This window comes from Schizophyllum commune, assembly GCF_000143185.2.
Source record: "Schizophyllum commune H4-8 unplaced genomic scaffold SCHCOscaffold_1, whole genome shotgun sequence".
Taxonomy (NCBI): Eukaryota; Fungi; Basidiomycota; class Agaricomycetes; order Agaricales; family Schizophyllaceae; genus Schizophyllum; species Schizophyllum commune.
The window spans coordinates 3,464,719-3,479,421 of NW_026089538.1; the positions used below are offsets into that span (position 1 = coordinate 3,464,719).

A 14,703-nucleotide genomic window follows, 5' to 3' on the forward strand; every position below is an offset into this window, starting at 1 on the left:
CGTCTACATTCAACATTGGCGCTACAATGGCCTAATCCATTGTATTCGCACCCACTGCCGATCCTCGTTCAGGCCTATCTGACTTTTCGAGAATCCCCCTGTTGAATCGCATCCCTCCTTACCGACGGTCGCAGCCCTGCTCGCCACTCTCGATTGCACCAGCCCGTTGCTGTCCCACGTCTGGTCAGCGTCGTAGTCCGTCGGGTCGTCCATCCATGTTGTGCGTCCATCGTAGCGGTCGACCGCCCTCGTGGGTTCCACATAAGAGCACAAGATCAGCTCTCCCCTCTTCGCATCGACCACGGAGCCTGGCACTTGTGCCGCCCAGCTATGGATGTCGTCTTCGAGCCCGGTAACGATCACGCTGGGCACGGCGTATCGCCCGCGCGCGACGATTTCTACGCGAGCGCGTTTGCTCCGGGCACCAGCCTCCGCGGCGCTGATGCTTGATCCTTGGGCACTAGCACCTTCGCTGTGATCAACAGTGTGGTCACCACTCTGGCCGCTCGTGGCACGAAGGACTCCTCTTTCCGACAGCAGCAGCCTGCGCAACCCGACGCACTCCGTAGACAGATAGTCGAAGGAAACCAGGAAGCGGTTGTCGACTAGGAAGTGCTTGTTGAGGTTCATGAAGCCATCCGTGATATCCTGCCTCTCCGGGACCGACGAAGGGTGACCTCTCTTTCGCATTGGCGGCAGCCGAGAGGCAACCCATACTTCCTCGGCCGTCCCGTCTTCGATGAGCGCGCTTGCGCGTTCAGCAGGAATGTTGAGCTTTAGAGAGCCGGTGACCATGCCCTCCGAGTGCGCGATCCCCGCGACCTTCTTGCGGTTTCGGACGAAAAGAGCAGGCGTCCACAGCACGTCCGCGCCGGCTGAGAATGAGGCTAGCCGAGGAGCGGTCGAATCGGTAGAGCTGTCGGATTTGAACCCAAACAGAGCCTTTCTGATCCTCTCCAGACTTGCAGTTTGCCGGTTCGCCTCGGCCTGAAGGGTGCCCCAGGGGTGCGGTGAGGCGTACCGAAGGACGCGCGTGATGAGGTTGCGCTGGACGAGGGGAAGGATGTTGTCCTCTTTCATGATAGCGAGGCCGGATAGTTTGCGCAACCTTTTGGTAAACAAGGTGAGGGCGCCCGCGGGTGAGGTGTCACTGCAGCTCTTGAGAGCGATAGTCGCTAGCAAACTCAGGTGAGATGGCGCGGGTGTGGCTTGCTAGGGGGAGGGCACGTACTTGCTTCTTCTACACGCTGTGCTCTGCGGCCAATTTCTTGCACAGCACCACGCAGAGCCGGCGCGCCTTTGCTTATGTCAAGCGGTATATCGAGCCCAGTCAATCGGTCCTCGATGGCAGACTTGGTCAGCGATGGGTCGAAGCGCTGTATCTACGAACAAGGTGAGCCAAAGTGTAGAAGAGACGAAGCCAGAGACAAATACCGGACCCACGTCCCTCTCCTCCACGGCGTTCCGAATAGCATTCCGCAGCGTGAGCTCGGGCTGGAAATTCGTGGAATCCACGACGTACTCTAGCTTATGCTCATCGCAGGTCGCTAGGATTCTGTCCTATGCAAGTTAGCTTCCCATCTTTCACCGACACAGACGCATTCGACCCATACCTTGCTCACTGGCAAAAGCGGCCTCACGATCCACTTTCGCAAGCCTTCATGCCCCAGCTCGCCCCGCGCACCCATCCCGAAGCGCCTGCATGACTTCATGCCCGCGAGACCCAGCTCCGAGGAGCCCTTTAGTGCGCGCAGGATTGCCGTCTCGACCTGATCGTCAGCATGGTGCCCGAACGCAGCCACCTCCGCGCCGGCGCTGCGCAGCGCGTCGTAGAGTAGCGCGTACCGCACCTCGCGCGCCGCGAGCTCGAGCTTGCCTTTGCCCCCGGAAGTGGGCTTCGGGGGGAAGCCGCCGTCGCCCCAGGCTATTTGTGCAGAGAGGTGCCGGATGTTCAAGCGGGCGGCGAAGCGAGCGGTGTGGGACATCCATTGGGCGGAGGAGGGCTGGAGGTTGTGGTCGACGGACCAAGACAGGATGCGGTGGGACTGGGACTCGGGTAAAGAGCGAGCCCAGCGGTGGAGGAGGAAGAGAAGGCAAGTGGAGTCGGGCCCCCCGGAGTTGGCGACCACTAGGCAAGACGTGAGGGTGCAGGCGGGACGAGTGGTCGATGGAACGCACCTATGGCTCTGGCCTTCGTTCGGGGAAGGCAGGCGTGTATGTACCTCGCAAATTCATCTCTGGAGATGGGTAGGACGCGCTTGCTTGGGCGCATCGTCTCGACGAAAGCACCCAAGTCGATCAAGAGGCCATGATGGCAAGAACACAGGGCGTCCTGTTCCGGAAGTCTTTGTTCGTATCCCGCAGTGAGTCACATCGTCGTTCGATGTCTATCGCATCGTGATGGTGCTACAACGTATACAGTACATTGTTGTCTTTCCCTTTCCCTAGTCCCATATCCATCTACAAGAACTTGCCCTCCTTCCAGTTCCGCGCCTGCACCGCCATCTCCAGCGCTGCCTGCCCCCAGTCGTCGCCATGGTTGTGCACATGCGCGTCCGGTGCGTCCTTGGGCTGGATCCCCGCGCGCGCCTCTGCTTGCGCGTCGCTCAGCGCGGTAAGCACGCCGAAGATGACAGGCACGCCCGTCTCGAGCTGCACGCGCATGAGCCCGTGGCTGACGGCGTCGCTGATGTACTCGAAGTGCATCGTCGAGCCCTTGATCAGCACGCCGATCGCGATGACCGCGTCGAAGGGCTGCTTGAAGGGCGCGGCGGAGACGGACTGGGCGGAGGCGGAGGGAACGGGCGTGCCGGAGCGGCTGCCGCCGAAGGAGAGGCCGCCGAGGAGATCGACGCTGGTCGCGTTCGACGCGGCTTGGACGTGCGAGCCTTGAATGACTCTGGGGAATGTCAGCGATGTGGACGCGTAAATGGGTGATGAGACTCGCCTGCTGCACGCGAGGGGAAGCTCAAAGCTCCCCGGCACGCTCTGCACGATGATATTCTGCTCCTTCACGCCCGCCGCCTTCAGCTTGTTCACTGCGCCCTCTAGCAAGTTCGCAATAATCTCCGCGTTCCAGCGCGCGTGCACGATCGCGATGCGCAGCGTTGCCGCCGCCTCGGGCGACACGGTCAGCGCTTCTGGGAGGGCCTTCGCAGTGGGTGCCATGCTGTGTTGTGGTGGTGATGGGCGTGCGGGATCAGGAAGTACAATGCCTGCCCCGTGGGAAAGTGATGCGGAGACAAAGCATACCGGATCGGGGGACACAGATGTGATCGAGCCGACTTTTCCATCACAAGCGCCGAGCAGCGACATGGCCGACCACGATCTCGCGGGTATGTATGAATCTGTGCGTGAAGATGGTGTCAAGCTGACGATGCTATAGCGACGTATGCACTTGTACTCGCATTCCTGAAGAAGCGCTCGCACGACAAGACCGTCAAGGCGCTCGAGAAGGAGGCGGGCGACCTTCTCAAGGCGTCGTCCGGCACCACGGTGGGCGCCGACCTGCACGATGCACTACTGGAGTGGAGGAATCTGAAGGGTAGCGGAAGCGCGAAGAGCAACGGGAGCGCAAAGTATGTATAACCCTCCATCACCTTTGACGCGATCGACTGACCGACGGACCCTCCCTGGCAGGCCTACTGACGGTTCGTTGAATGAACACCGAGTCTTCCGCGACGCTGATAGCAAGGCAGACACCTCGGACTCGGATTCTTCTGAAGACTCGGACTCCAGCTCAGACTCGGACGCGGAGGACGCGCCGAAGAAGACAGAACCCACCAAGGCGGCGAACGCTGCCTCATCCTCTTCCGATTCATCAGACTCGGACTCCGGTGCGTATCTGCTCGCTACCCTCCATTGTTCCCATTCCCCCCTTCCAACTACGATCTTTCAAAACCCTACATCTACCTCATCCACGCAACACCCTCCTACAATTCACTCACCGCCTTGCCTTCAGACTCCTCCGACGATGAGAAGGCTACGCCTACTCCCCAGTCAAAAGATGCTGCGAAGCCTACCGCACGCTCATTTTTGAAGTCTTCCTCCTCTACTACAAAGACCTCGAAGGGCGACCGGGACTCCAGCAAGACGCTCTCCTCCACCGCACCCACGCCTTCTTCCCCATCCTCGTCAGACTCCCCCGACTCGTCCGACAGCAGCGACTCGGACAGCGATGACGAGAAGATGGACGTGGATAAACCGGCAAAGGGAGACGCGAAGAAAGCAGTGAAGGACACGAAGAAGGCGGCGGTGAAGGCGAAGAAGACGGACTCCAGCTCGGACTCCTCGTCGTCGGACTCGTCTGAAAGCGACTCGGAGGACGAGAAACCCGCTACGAAGGCGGCGAAGGTGGCCACAGCCGCAAAGAAGGCTATCTCACCGACCAAGAAGCCCTTGCCCTCGTCCTCGTCTTCCTCCTCCGACTCCTCCGACTCGGACTCGGATTCGGATGACGAGAAGCCCACGAAGACTGCACCTGCAAAAGCAGCTACCACACCCGCCAAGCCTACGACTCCCGCAAAAACCATTGGCAAGCGCAAGAGTGCTGCCTCCTCATCCTCCTCATCTTCTTCATCCTCTTCGGACTCTTCATCCGACTCTTCTGATTCGTCAGACTCCGATTCCGACGCCGACACCAAAAAGTCCAAAAAGCCAGCCGCGAAGAAGGCGAAGCTCGAGGCCGCGTCCGCTGCGACGTCCGTGCCGGCCACTGCATCCACATCCGCTGTCACCTCTACCTCTGCATCCACCTCGACCTCGGCAGCTGCATCCGCATCTGCTTCTCCTGCCCCCAACGGCGCACCCACCAAGGATAACAAGGACAAGGTCGCGAAGGGCAAGCGCACGACGAACACGCCCTTCCAGCGGATCGACCCCACCAAGATTTCGGGGTTGGTGGCGGATAATCGGTTTGAGTCGAGGGTACGTTATCTCATCACTGTCTTATGGTTTACCTATCTTTTCTCTTCTATCCTTATGCCCTTCATCCTATCCGTGTCTCTTCATCCTCATGCTGCATCCGCCTCTTCCGCATCCTTTCACCTACTCACCACCCTTGCAGGGCGCCAGCATGAGCGACTACGGCGCACGCGCGCACCAGGATCTGATCGTCACGCGTGGCGCGGGCTTCAGGAAAGAGAAGAACAAGAAGAAACGGGGAAGCTATCGGGGTGGAGACATCACGGCGAGTGGCGGAGAGAGACGGTGCACGATCAGGACGCTGACGCGCTTGATAGATGGAGTCCCACAGCATCAAGTTCACTTGAGTAACACTGAAGCTCATACGAACGATGGAGATGGGCGATCGTGGTAGGAGCACAGACCGTTCGAGTTGGGTAGGACTCGGGGGGTACCTACTTTCGCAGTCAGGCAGGATCTAGTGGTGTACGATCTAAAATATGGAGACTCTGTGGTACCGAAGGTGTTGCCATTTGCGTTGAGTTCGCGAGAGGATCCGCTCGGAGTCAAAACCACGCGAGCACGCGACGTTTGCCTCCGCGTCAATCTTTCCATTGTTCCTCGAGCGCCGTAATAAGCGCCCAAACTATGTCACTGCGCCGCGGCTAAATTACGTTGAATAGCTCTTGTCTTCTACTCTCATCGTGCGCGCGGTCTTCAGGTCGTGAACACCAACCGACAACGCAAAACGCGTCGCCTTCCTGTGCTGACGCGACATCATGAGGGCCTCCTACGCCTACTACGTCAATCCTGAGGCCGAGTTACTCGCTATGGGCGACCCAGAAGACGAGGGTGGCTCTTCTAGTTGGGCGTCTTCCTCTTTTGCCTGGGCTGCGCTGTCTTCTTTGCTTGGGCAGCTGCTGGGTGGGCCCGGGAACGCGCTCGACACCCGCGCCATCCATTTCTTCGTGCTGGGTCTTCTGATAGAGCTGGGCCGGCGGGTGGCAAGGTTTGCGCTGGCGCGCTTTCAATTCAGTACGTGGCACTATCCGCGTCAAGTGTAGTAACCTTACTCGGCCTGCAGAGCTTCATACGACAGCAACCTTCGAGGAGGGAGATCCCACATACGAATGGATCGCACAGTTCTTGGTGTGTGGCACCTATCCGCGATATACCACACTGCACTCACACTGCCACACCCTTGCAGAGCCAACAAGACATGACCTGGCGGCGCTCCCCCACCTTCCGCATCGCGTGCAAATCGGCGACGCGCCACTGGAGCGTCAACATCCTCGGACCGCGTGCGGACACGGTCAAGACAGCCACGTCTGGCCCGCTACTAGACGACAAGAATGTAGAGTATATCCCCACGTTCGACCAGCCGCGCCTGTTCAGGTGGCGCGGATACTGGATGGAGGTGAAGAGCAACGCACATTCGCCTGCAGCGATGCAGCGGTTCATGGTCCGCAATGGCAATGACCATGGGTCGGGCTCGATTACCATCACGTATGTGTACCAACCTTCACATTCGCTAGCACTTCACTGACAGCACACTCCAAAGTCTCTACACCCGCAATCTCCGCGTCCTCTCCGAGCTCGTCGAAGCGGCGCGGCAGAGCTACAGCGAGGTCAGCCTCCCGCACGTCATCATTCACGTCGCCGAGTCCATGAATCCCGACTACCCGTGGATGAGCACGAAGCGCAAGGTGCGGCGCGCGCTGGATACGATCATCCTGCCGGACGGCCTACTGTCGTCGCTCGTGCGGGAGGTACAGGACTTTATGGACGAGGAGACGGAGAGGTGGTTCACCTCCGTCGGCATCCCCTATAGGCGCGGCATCCTGCTCCATGGCCCGCCGGGGACAGGAAAGAGTAAGTTCATTGTCCTTGGTATATGTTCGGCGACGCTGACATAAAGCTACAGCGTCCACCATCTATGCCTTGGCTGGCGAGTTGAACCTGGAGATCTACTCATTGTCCTTGTCCAACAACTTGTAGGTGTAGCTCCGGCCCATGCTGGTAGACCCCTGCTAACCTTTGACAGCGTGAACGACTCGTTCTTGCAGCGCGCAGCATCATCCGTTCCCAAGCACTCTATTCTTCTCATCGAGGACATCGACTGCGCTTTCTCTCGCGAGGAGCAAGGGTCATCAGGCACGCAAAACCAAGCGTCACCACCCATCATGACGCTGTACGGCATGGCTGGTTCAGGACAGTCGCAAGTGACGCTCTCCGGCTTGCTGAACGTGATCGACGGTGTCGGGAGCGAAGAAGGGCGCTTGTTCTTCTGCACGGTGAGAATTCCTTTTTGTGCAGCCCGTGCGCATTCCACTGACGTGCGTTCCAGACGAATCATATCGATCGCCTTGACCCTGCGCTCCTCCGCCCTGGGCGCATCGACCGCAAGATCGAGTACGGTTTGTCGACTCGCGCGCAGACTGAAGCCCTCTTCCACCGCTTCTTCCCCGCCACTCGGTTTCCCGAGCTTGCGGACACGCCAGTTGCCGACGAAAAGGCCACATCGTCATCCAGTTCCATGCTGCCTACCTCTGACTCGACTTGTCCCGCCCCTCCGCCACCTGGTTCCCGGCTTGCCTCACTCGCATCGCGCTTCGCCGCTCTTGTGCCCGAGGCGGAGTTCTCGACGGCGGAGCTGCAGGGCTTCTTGCTGTCGTGCAAGACGGACCCGGAGCGCGCGGCGGCGGACGTGGGCGCCTGGGTGGCAGAGGAGATGCGCGTGCGGACCGCGAAGAGGCAGCAGGATATGCAGAAGAGGCAGCAAAAGGATATCCAAGCGAACGCAGCGCAGCAACAGAACGATAACAGGGCCATGCATCAACAGTTCGGGCAGCCCGACTCCCCAGAGTCATCCTCGGTGTGGCCAATGCACGGGATGTTACCGCTCGTTGGCCCGGGTATAGCCCCAATGTTTGGCTTCCCACAAAATATGGATCCTTCGACTTTCCAGTTCCCCAGAGGAACGGGTATCCCCGCGCACAACGGCCATACCCATATGCTACAAGATGAGGACGACATTGAAGAGCCAGGATTGGACGGCAATGGTTTCACAGCGCCCCCTCCCATCCCCGCTGTTACTCTTTCCGTCCCAGCCGAAGATGCAGAGGACACGCCCACCGCGACGTCGCCGCCCTCCCTGCATGCTCCTGCTCCGAAGGTGATCCCGAGTGTGAACACGCTGGGAGCGCTGCCTGGCGTGGAACAGGTAGGTCATGCCGTTGAGCCTCCTCCGTTTCCGTTCGCTGTAGTGCATCCTCCCAGTACGATGGCGAATTTTGAGAGCGGACCTCATGTGGACTTCCAATAAAAAAGGATGGACGCATAGGACACCAAGGACTGTAAACTTACACACGTACACTGGCATCTTAGAGATGCCATGCTTCTCCTGTTCATGCTGAACGGTCTACTGTCTTGCTATACTCTACTGTTTTGTTTGCTGTGTTGAATACCATTAAGTTGCTGCAGTACTAGCGCAGGACCTGCTTATACCTGCTGGTAGTTGCCGGTAAGGTTAAATTACGGAGAAGGCCGATAGCACGTGGTGACGTTACGCTTTGACTTCAACTTCGCTTCCTTCTTACTGCCATCGCTGACATTTGAGGCCTACTCAGCCAACTTTTCTTCGCACGGGGTAAAGCAGAAAACATGGTGTGCTCACCATTTCACGCCCTTGATGGTGACTAACTTCGAGACAGAGTTTAGTATTCCTTGAAGCGCGCTCTGCAACCGAAAGTTAGTCCTAACTCGCGCTCACAATGTTAGAAAAATCACTGACATTATACCGTATGCAGAACATCATGACTCTGTCTGGGGTCTCTCATGGACAGCCCAAGATACAGTAATCAGCATCTCTGCTGATGGCGCAATCCGTCAATGGGCCTCAGCGACAGGCCAGCCTTACCCGCCGAACGCACCGCCTCCGAAGCCGCATACACTGGGGCTGACCTCCCTTTCTGTGTCGCGAGATGGTAGGAAGGCGCTGTACAACAGCATCGAGGGGACGACGCGTCTTTGGGACGTTGCTGGCAGCGGCGAGATTGTAGGGACCTTCGAGAGCTTTGCGAAGTCAGATGATGCGCAGAGCGGGCCTTGTAAGTCTAGTTTTGCGCTCACAATTCCATTGGATCGCATGTCTAACACGTTGATAGCGTGGTCTGTCTCCCTGCACCCAGAGGGAGAGACGTACGCGTCGACCGGCAGCTCTGGCAACGTGACTTTGCATGACGCGCGTCCGGGCGCAGACTTTGGACGACGTCTGTCGAGCATCTCGTCCGGGAGGAACAAATTCGGGCTGTCTTGCGTATTCGTGAGTAAGATACCATGTCTTCTTCGGTTCTCGTCCTTGCTAACGTGGTATACGAGGCACCCGATGGCAAGCGCGTGGCCATGGGCTCGGAGACGGGGCAGATCTACTTATTCGACGTGGAGTCCGGCATGCTGGCGAACACGTACACATCGCATGCGATGGGTGTCCGCTCTCTGGCGTGGTCCGCTGATTCGCAGGTAAAGAAATCACATTGGTACCATGGAAGCGGAGGATTTTGACCATCGTTCGTAGCTACTTCTCAGCGCGTCCGAGGACAAGCGAATGGTCCTTCACGACGTCAGAAAATCCGAACATGGTGGGAGTGTAACTACTTTCACCGGGCACTCTTCTTGGGTCCTCAGTGCAGATATATCGGTCGATGGTCGCTACGTGCTCTCTGGGTCAGTCGCTTCCGTTTCACGAGTTCGTCGATCAACAAGTTGACCTACAAATTCACCCACAGCTCCGCCGATAGGACGGTCAAGGTGTGGGATATGCAGACTCGCGCGGCTGTCTCGACTATCGCGCAGGACGGGGGCGAAGTCTGGAGTGTCGCGTGGAATAAGGCGGGCAGCGCGAATGGTGCTTTCGTGTCTGGAAGCGATGACGGGTCCGTGAAGTGGTACCGCGTACCCGGTGCTGGCGATGAACAATGAGCGTTTTGAACGCTTTCTTGCTAATGTAATTGGACTTATGTGAAGCTCAAAGTCGAAGTCCACAATCCGTGCAGGTGGCGGCCCACCTCCGGACCGGTGCTTGTGCGCGATTGTAGGCGACTACCTGTCTCTTGATGCTTTCTGCAACTGTGAAATTAGTTCAGACGGCGAAAGGTGCCGCGCAATGCAACACCGCAGTATAAACCCCCTTCCCCTTGCTTGCCTGGCATGCAAATACAGCATGCTGCATTCATGGCACCCGTCTATTTCTACGCTGTTCGGAAGTCTGGTAGTTCAGGGAGAAAACGAGACATATTCCCGGCAACAGCCGAAGACTGTTGTATCGGTGGCTGTCGCGCAACAACTACCTAAGGCCGTCGATGCTGGTGAATCCTTTAAAAGGACCGCAGGGAACAGTTTTGCCAATTCGTATGAAGATCTAAGCCGAAAAAACCGAGAGAATGCCACAGTACCCGAAGTGATACCTCGGCCGTTCCTATGAAGAAAAAGATGCTGGGTGTATAGAGAAAAAGTAGAACGCACTGGACTCGCTGGGAATTGAACCCAGGACCTTTCGCACAAGCAGGAATGCTAAGCGAACGTGCTACCACTGTACCACGAGCCCGCACGATGCTGAACATTGTGAAACACTACATCGCCCTCGTCTGAGCATTCACGACTCTGCTTGATTTCAACAGCTTCAACATGGTAGCACTGAGGCTGCATACGTATCGGACACTGCTACTGCTATGTAAATGGAGGACTTCAAGCGTAAAAACGCCGGTCCAGTAACGAAGACCTGGGTCCATAGCACTCTGGGGCCGGCCCCTCTCAGTCGTGCGCTCTGGCCGGAGATCGCCGAACTGAGTTTGAACCTTATCCAGGCCCTCTTGATCGGTCCACAGAATTTCTGTTCCTCCCAACAAGACCTCGTCAACGAGAGCGGAAGAAGACCTGGTCCTTCTACTTTGATTCTAAAGACAAAAGTGCGCGTCCCCCTCATGATACACACCGAAGCGAGCTAACGAGAACGCCCAGGACCATGTCTGACGCTGGAGACGAAATTCAAGTCGATGCCCCGGAGGTCGAGGTCTCCCAGGAGGCCCCGAAGGGCAAGATGTCCGTTGAGGACGCCCTCAAGGTATGTTTCTTGCCATCCATAGCGCGATCGCCGCGTTTGCTAACACCATCACAGCAAGTCCTCAAAAACGCGTTGATCCACGATGGGTTGGCTCGCGGTCTCCGCGAGTGCGCCAAGGCGCTCGACAAGCGCCAGGCCCATCTGTGCGTGCTCGTCGAGACCTGCACGGAGGCCGAGTACCTCAAGCTCATTGAGGCGCTCTGCGCTGAGCACAAGATCAACCTGATCAAGGTGCGTACTTTCAGTGATCGCGTATGGCTCAGACTGACCTCCCTTCTCCAGGTCGGTGACGCCAAGGTGCTCGGTACCTGGGCCGGTCTTTGCAAGATCGACCGTGAGGGCAACCCCCGTAAGGTCGTCGGCTGCACCTGCGTTGTCGTCAAGGACTACGGTGTCGAGAGCGAGGGTCTCCACGTCCTCCTCGACTACTTCAAGAACCGCTAAGCTATTCGGTAAGTCTTCAATCTGATACCTCCTCTGCGCTTAGCGTGCTTCTCTGGCATTCCTTGATGACAAAAAAGACTCCCTCTTCCGAGCTATGCTTTGAGGATATCGTCTATCCGGAATCATTATATTTTGTCTGACACGGATCTCTCTCTTCCCTAATATTCACTCCTGGCTTGTCTGCTAACTTGACGCTCAGATGCCTGTAGCATAGCCGTATTGTAGCCCAATCACAAACATCTGTGTGACACTCGCTCCTGCCTGATGACTCTTGTTTTTGGCTGAACAAGCTGCAAGATCGTTGTGCCAAATGTTTGACACTATTTAGACTGCTCTCGGCCAGCCACGCGCCACTCACGGTCCTCGGCCTGTCTGTCTCGGATCGACGAGCGAATCGCATTTCTTCAATTGACCAGCCCAGGCACTTGGCCCAATATTCCTCCTCATGCCCTTGCCGCTGCCTCGCACAAGCCTCCACGATTCCGGATAGGGCCTGTGGACAAGCCGACGCGATCCCTCTTGCCATGGGGCCAACCCCATGATAGCGTGTCTTGCATCGTCGGTCAGTGCACTGTTGACCGTACGTGCAACAGATGCAATGGACTCAGGAGGACAATAAGGTGGTCGTCATGTTACAGGTCGTCTTGTGTTTCCGTCTTCTCTGCTCGTTCCATCGCTTTTGTGGCCTTCGCGTTGTATTCCGCTTTTGGCAACTGAACGTCACAGGACCTCCCTTCACTCGACTGAATGTCTCGCATGGGATTTCATCCGCTCGGCCGGCCCACTGCGACGGCGTTAGGCTCTCCGCCACCTCTCAGACAAATGCGGAAGAATAGGTTTTCGCCGTGGAGAGTGCGGAGAAACCCTCGCGCTTATATACGACGGCGCAGTTTTTCGACGGCCCTTCCTTTCAGATCATCTTTCACTGCACACGACACCTGCAGTCGACACCATAACCATGCCAGCCCCTACCGCGCACCTCTTCGGCGCACACAGGGAGGGATACGATCTGGCGCTGCTCATGGATCCGACGTACTCGCCCGAGTCGCAGAATATCTCAACGATCACCCCCTTCATTGGGGCGGACGGCGAGATGCACGATCCGGGGTACCGACACTTCAAGCTCCCGGCGCCGCAAGCGATCCAGGAAGCTAGGAAGAGCAGCCTCGTCGAGTACGAGGAGCAGCTGGAGGCGGAGAGGCAAAGCTGGCCGATCAGCGGTACCGCCACCTCCCCCCTCCGCCCGTTCACGCAGACGAGGAAGAGCACCTTCCCGCCCGCACTCTACCCCTCCACCCCCTCGTCCTCGCGACCATCGACCGGGTCGTCGATGGCAAGCACCTCGAGCGCTGGGCGCCGGCTGGGCCGGCTCATCCGCGTCTCATACCGGTCAGACCACTCGGCTCCCTCGATCACGGATGACGAAGACTACTCGCCCGACGACCCCGACCTCGTACCATCGCCAACCTACACATTTCCACCGCCTACCACCACATCACGCGATGACGGGCCGGACGCGCGAGAACGCAGCTGCTGGGACGAGTTCGAGGATGATGGGGAGACATCAACCGCGTCGGGGAAGGGGGCAGGAGAGAGCTTGCGGCAGAAGGTCCTCGCGGCGCAGCTGGGTCTGCAGTTCACGATGATCAGGACGGAACGGCGAGTGAAGAAGATGCTGGGGAAGTCGAAGAAGGAGCGAAGATCGACGCGCTAATCGAAGGCGGGGTAGTCGCTGTCTTGTTCCGTCCGAACGTCCTGTATCACCCAACTGTAGCATAGACTTGCTTTGTTCGCGTTCGTTGTAGTATAGAATATTTATCGTTGGCACCACATTTAGAAAACCAGGCCGCCACCTAGAACAGCCATGCATTAGACAATTAGATGTACCAGCCACATAGACGCTAGACGTACCATCCACCACAATATCAGCCCCGTTGATATACCTTCCAGCCAGACTCGTCAATAGTATGCCGGCGCCAACGATCTCACTGGGATCCCCCATCCTGCCCATCGGATTCCGCGCGTACCAGACTCGCCGGCACTCTTCCAGGCCGTCGCCCTCGTTGAGGATGGTGTCCATGTAGCCCGGGCTGATGCTGTTAACCCGGATGCCATAGCGCGCCCACTCTGCGGCGAGGCTGTCTTTGATGTGCAGGACGGCGGCTTTGGAGGTGTTGTATGCAACCTGCGGTTGCGGGAAGTTGACCGAGTGCCCGGAGATGGAGGCGATGAAGATGATGCTGCCGCCAGTTTGCTGCTTGATCATTTGTCTGGTGGGTGTTAGCACAAGGGTGGGGATGGGGACGGAGATACTTACTTGCCAACGGCCTGCGCGCAAAGCCAAGTACCCGTCGTGTTGACGTCCAAAACTCTTTGCCAATCGCGCACTGAGTGGTCGGTGGCATGCGCAGTGCAGACGATTCCAGCACAGCAGACCAGGAAGTCAACACTGCCGAGCTCAGCAGCAGCCTTGGAGACGCCGGCTTCGACGGTGTCATTGTCAGCAACATTCACGACCGCCGTCACAATTTTTCTGTCCAGGAAATCTGTCCTGAGCTTCTCGATCTGCGCCTGCGACTGCGCGAACGATGGCTCAAGGTCGAACAGGCAAACACCGCGTGCACCGTGCTCCAACAGCCCTCGTGCGAACTCCAGACCAAGGGCGCCAGATCCGCCAGCAACTGGGGTGCGAGGCGTGAGCGCGGGTAGAAGCGGCGAAGGGCGTCACCCACTGATGCCGTTCCCAGAGATCGCGAAGCGGAGGGCTGCACGTTCAGCGGGATTGGTTACGGTGTCGGGTATCTTCTTCACGGCCGTCAAGGGGTTCTCGCGAGTCGAAAGGGTTATCTGCGGGATGACCCGACTGGTGAGCTGATCGCGTTCGGCGGCCATGATCTATAGCACACGGGTGGGCAAAGTTGGGGGACGGAGGATGGTGAACAAATGAAATGGGAGGACGAAGTACTTATATGCTGAGATCGATATGTCCGAAGCATTTGAGGGTGCAAGCATCGCGCCGGAGGTGGAGAAGGACCATGGAGTTTTCATTCGTGCGGCTAGATTACACAAGTGGTGGAGGTGATGCTGGTCAGGCGACAACCTCGGGGTGATTATCTCTACAGGAGCTCTCGGGGCCGGGCAGCGTCCGAAGAAAGACGCCACGACAAGATAGGCGTCAGGTGTATACAATGCAGGAGATCGGGGATAAGGTCGAAGCAGGAGGAGCGCTTGCAGAA

General features: G+C 57.9%; 11 protein-coding genes and 1 non-coding gene across 12 annotated transcripts; 6 read left to right on the forward strand and 6 right to left on the reverse strand.

Moving 5' to 3' along the window:
- Window positions 1–9: 9 nt before the first annotated feature.
- SCHCODRAFT_02563174 (uncharacterized protein) lies at window positions 10–538 on the reverse strand. The gene has a single exon (XM_050343775.1). The coding sequence runs from the start codon at window positions 211–213 to the stop codon at window positions 22–24; it is 192 nt and encodes a 63-aa protein (XP_050203092.1). The 5' UTR covers window positions 214–538; the 3' UTR covers window positions 10–21.
- On the reverse strand, window positions 10–2,316 carry SCHCODRAFT_02674869 (uncharacterized protein). Its single transcript, XM_050346699.1, has 6 exons — window positions 2,179–2,316; window positions 1,614–2,128; window positions 1,435–1,560; window positions 1,232–1,382; window positions 563–1,175; window positions 10–498 (listed from the first exon to the last, which is right to left on the reverse strand). Exons 1-6 carry the CDS (start codon window positions 2,270–2,272, stop codon window positions 399–401), a joined length of 1,599 nt encoding a protein of 532 aa, XP_050203093.1. The 5' UTR covers window positions 2,273–2,316; the 3' UTR covers window positions 10–398.
- Window positions 2,317–2,346: 30 nt separating this feature from the next.
- On the reverse strand, window positions 2,347–3,195 carry SCHCODRAFT_02608031 (Lumazine synthase). The gene is made up of 2 exons (XM_003034828.2): window positions 2,948–3,195; window positions 2,347–2,899 (listed from the first exon to the last, which is right to left on the reverse strand). The coding sequence occupies exons 1-2, from the start codon at window positions 3,166–3,168 to the stop codon at window positions 2,461–2,463; spliced, it is 660 nt and encodes a 219-aa protein (XP_003034874.1). The 5' UTR covers window positions 3,169–3,195; the 3' UTR covers window positions 2,347–2,460.
- A 1,073-nt stretch (window positions 3,196–4,268) lies between these two features.
- Window positions 4,269–5,317, forward strand: SCHCODRAFT_01144647 (uncharacterized protein). Its single transcript, XM_050341101.1, has 2 exons — window positions 4,269–4,926; window positions 5,066–5,317. The coding sequence occupies exons 1-2, from the start codon at window positions 4,454–4,456 to the stop codon at window positions 5,076–5,078; spliced, it is 486 nt and encodes a 161-aa protein (XP_050203094.1). The 5' UTR covers window positions 4,269–4,453; the 3' UTR covers window positions 5,079–5,317.
- SCHCODRAFT_02481850 (uncharacterized protein) lies at window positions 5,075–5,317 on the forward strand (the record flags this gene model as incomplete). Its single annotated transcript, XM_003035673.1, has 1 exon — window positions 5,075–5,317. One exon carries the CDS (start codon window positions 5,075–5,077, stop codon window positions 5,315–5,317), a length of 243 nt encoding a protein of 80 aa, XP_003035719.1.
- An 804-nt stretch (window positions 5,318–6,121) lies between these two features.
- SCHCODRAFT_02481375 (P-loop containing nucleoside triphosphate hydrolase protein) lies at window positions 6,122–8,227 on the forward strand (the record flags this gene model as incomplete). Its single annotated transcript, XM_050342798.1, has 5 exons — window positions 6,122–6,408; window positions 6,464–6,774; window positions 6,827–6,896; window positions 6,947–7,196; window positions 7,250–8,227. 5 exons carry the CDS (start codon window positions 6,122–6,124, stop codon window positions 8,225–8,227), a joined length of 1,896 nt encoding a protein of 631 aa, XP_050203095.1.
- Window positions 8,228–8,496: 269 nt separating this feature from the next.
- On the forward strand, window positions 8,497–10,090 carry SCHCODRAFT_02608038 (WD40 repeat-like protein). Its single transcript, XM_003035671.2, has 7 exons — window positions 8,497–8,568; window positions 8,616–8,652; window positions 8,712–9,011; window positions 9,069–9,226; window positions 9,283–9,423; window positions 9,479–9,627; window positions 9,690–10,090. Exons 1-7 carry the CDS (start codon window positions 8,566–8,568, stop codon window positions 9,880–9,882), a joined length of 981 nt encoding a protein of 326 aa, XP_003035717.1. The 5' UTR covers window positions 8,497–8,565; the 3' UTR covers window positions 9,883–10,090.
- A 335-nt stretch (window positions 10,091–10,425) lies between these two features.
- SCHCODRAFT_t13 lies at window positions 10,426–10,507 on the reverse strand. The gene has a single exon. It is a non-coding gene; the product is annotated as a tRNA-Ala (tRNA).
- Window positions 10,508–10,799: 292 nt separating this feature from the next.
- Window positions 10,800–11,721, forward strand: SCHCODRAFT_02563187 (40S ribosomal protein S12). The gene is made up of 4 exons (XM_003035670.2): window positions 10,800–10,868; window positions 10,921–11,023; window positions 11,078–11,254; window positions 11,306–11,721. The coding sequence occupies exons 2-4, from the start codon at window positions 10,925–10,927 to the stop codon at window positions 11,465–11,467; spliced, it is 438 nt and encodes a 145-aa protein (XP_003035716.1). The 5' UTR covers window positions 10,800–10,868; window positions 10,921–10,924; the 3' UTR covers window positions 11,468–11,721.
- Window positions 11,524–12,209, reverse strand: SCHCODRAFT_02037899 (uncharacterized protein). The gene has a single exon (XM_050341580.1). It carries the CDS (start codon window positions 11,991–11,993, stop codon window positions 11,580–11,582), a length of 414 nt encoding a protein of 137 aa, XP_050203096.1. The 5' UTR covers window positions 11,994–12,209; the 3' UTR covers window positions 11,524–11,579.
- Window positions 12,210–12,353: 144 nt separating this feature from the next.
- On the forward strand, window positions 12,354–13,181 carry SCHCODRAFT_01186686 (uncharacterized protein; the record flags this gene model as incomplete). The annotated part of the gene is made up of 1 exon (XM_003035669.3): window positions 12,354–13,181. Exon 1 carries the CDS (start codon window positions 12,426–12,428, stop codon window positions 13,179–13,181), a length of 756 nt encoding a protein of 251 aa, XP_003035715.1. The 5' UTR covers window positions 12,354–12,425.
- A 99-nt stretch (window positions 13,182–13,280) lies between these two features.
- On the reverse strand, window positions 13,281–14,408 carry SCHCODRAFT_02608048 (NAD(P)-binding protein). The gene is made up of 4 exons (XM_003034827.2): window positions 14,200–14,408; window positions 13,785–14,148; window positions 13,379–13,737; window positions 13,281–13,320 (listed from the first exon to the last, which is right to left on the reverse strand). Exons 1-4 carry the CDS (start codon window positions 14,357–14,359, stop codon window positions 13,301–13,303), a joined length of 903 nt encoding a protein of 300 aa, XP_003034873.1. The 5' UTR covers window positions 14,360–14,408; the 3' UTR covers window positions 13,281–13,300.
- Window positions 14,409–14,703: the final 295 nt, after the last annotated feature.

Coding starts and splice junctions, on each gene's coding strand:
- SCHCODRAFT_02608031 (XM_003034828.2), bottom strand. CDS start 3,168: ATGGCACCCACTGCGAAGGCCCTCCCAGAAGCGCTGACCGTGTCGCCC. Junction 2,900..2,947: donor CTTCCCCTCGCGTGCAGCAG/GCGAGTCTCATC, acceptor GACATTCCCCAG/AGTCATTCAAGGCTCGCACG.
- SCHCODRAFT_02608038 (XM_003035671.2), top strand. Junction 9,424..9,478: donor CGTGGTCCGCTGATTCGCAG/GTAAAGAAATCA, acceptor CATCGTTCGTAG/CTACTTCTCAGCGCGTCCGA. Junction 9,628..9,689: donor GGTCGCTACGTGCTCTCTGG/GTCAGTCGCTTC, acceptor ATTCACCCACAG/CTCCGCCGATAGGACGGTCA.
- SCHCODRAFT_01144647 (XM_050341101.1), top strand. CDS start 4,454: ATGACGAGAAGCCCACGAAGACTGCACCTGCAAAAGCAGCTACCACAC.
- SCHCODRAFT_02563174 (XM_050343775.1), bottom strand. CDS start 213: ATGGACGACCCGACGGACTACGACGCTGACCAGACGTGGGACAGCAAC.
- SCHCODRAFT_02674869 (XM_050346699.1), bottom strand. CDS start 2,272: ATGCGCCCAAGCAAGCGCGTCCTACCCATCTCCAGAGATGAATTTGCG. Junction 2,129..2,178: donor AACGAAGGCCAGAGCCATAG/GTGCGTTCCATC, acceptor CGTCTTGCCTAG/TGGTCGCCAACTCCGGGGGG. Junction 1,176..1,231: donor ACAGCGTGTAGAAGAAGCAA/GTACGTGCCCTC, acceptor TGAGTTTGCTAG/CGACTATCGCTCTCAAGAGC.
- SCHCODRAFT_02563187 (XM_003035670.2), top strand. CDS start 10,925: ATGTCTGACGCTGGAGACGAAATTCAAGTCGATGCCCCGGAGGTCGAG. Junction 11,024..11,077: donor CCGTTGAGGACGCCCTCAAG/GTATGTTTCTTG, acceptor ACACCATCACAG/CAAGTCCTCAAAAACGCGTT. Junction 11,255..11,305: donor ACAAGATCAACCTGATCAAG/GTGCGTACTTTC, acceptor TCCCTTCTCCAG/GTCGGTGACGCCAAGGTGCT.
- SCHCODRAFT_02608048 (XM_003034827.2), bottom strand. CDS start 14,359: ATGGCCGCCGAACGCGATCAGCTCACCAGTCGGGTCATCCCGCAGATA. Junction 14,149..14,199: donor GATCTCTGGGAACGGCATCA/GTGGGTGACGCC, acceptor CTCGCACCCCAG/TTGCTGGCGGATCTGGCGCC. Junction 13,738..13,784: donor TGCGCGCAGGCCGTTGGCAA/GTAAGTATCTCC, acceptor AACACCCACCAG/ACAAATGATCAAGCAGCAAA.
- SCHCODRAFT_02037899 (XM_050341580.1), bottom strand. CDS start 11,993: ATGGCAAGAGGGATCGCGTCGGCTTGTCCACAGGCCCTATCCGGAATC.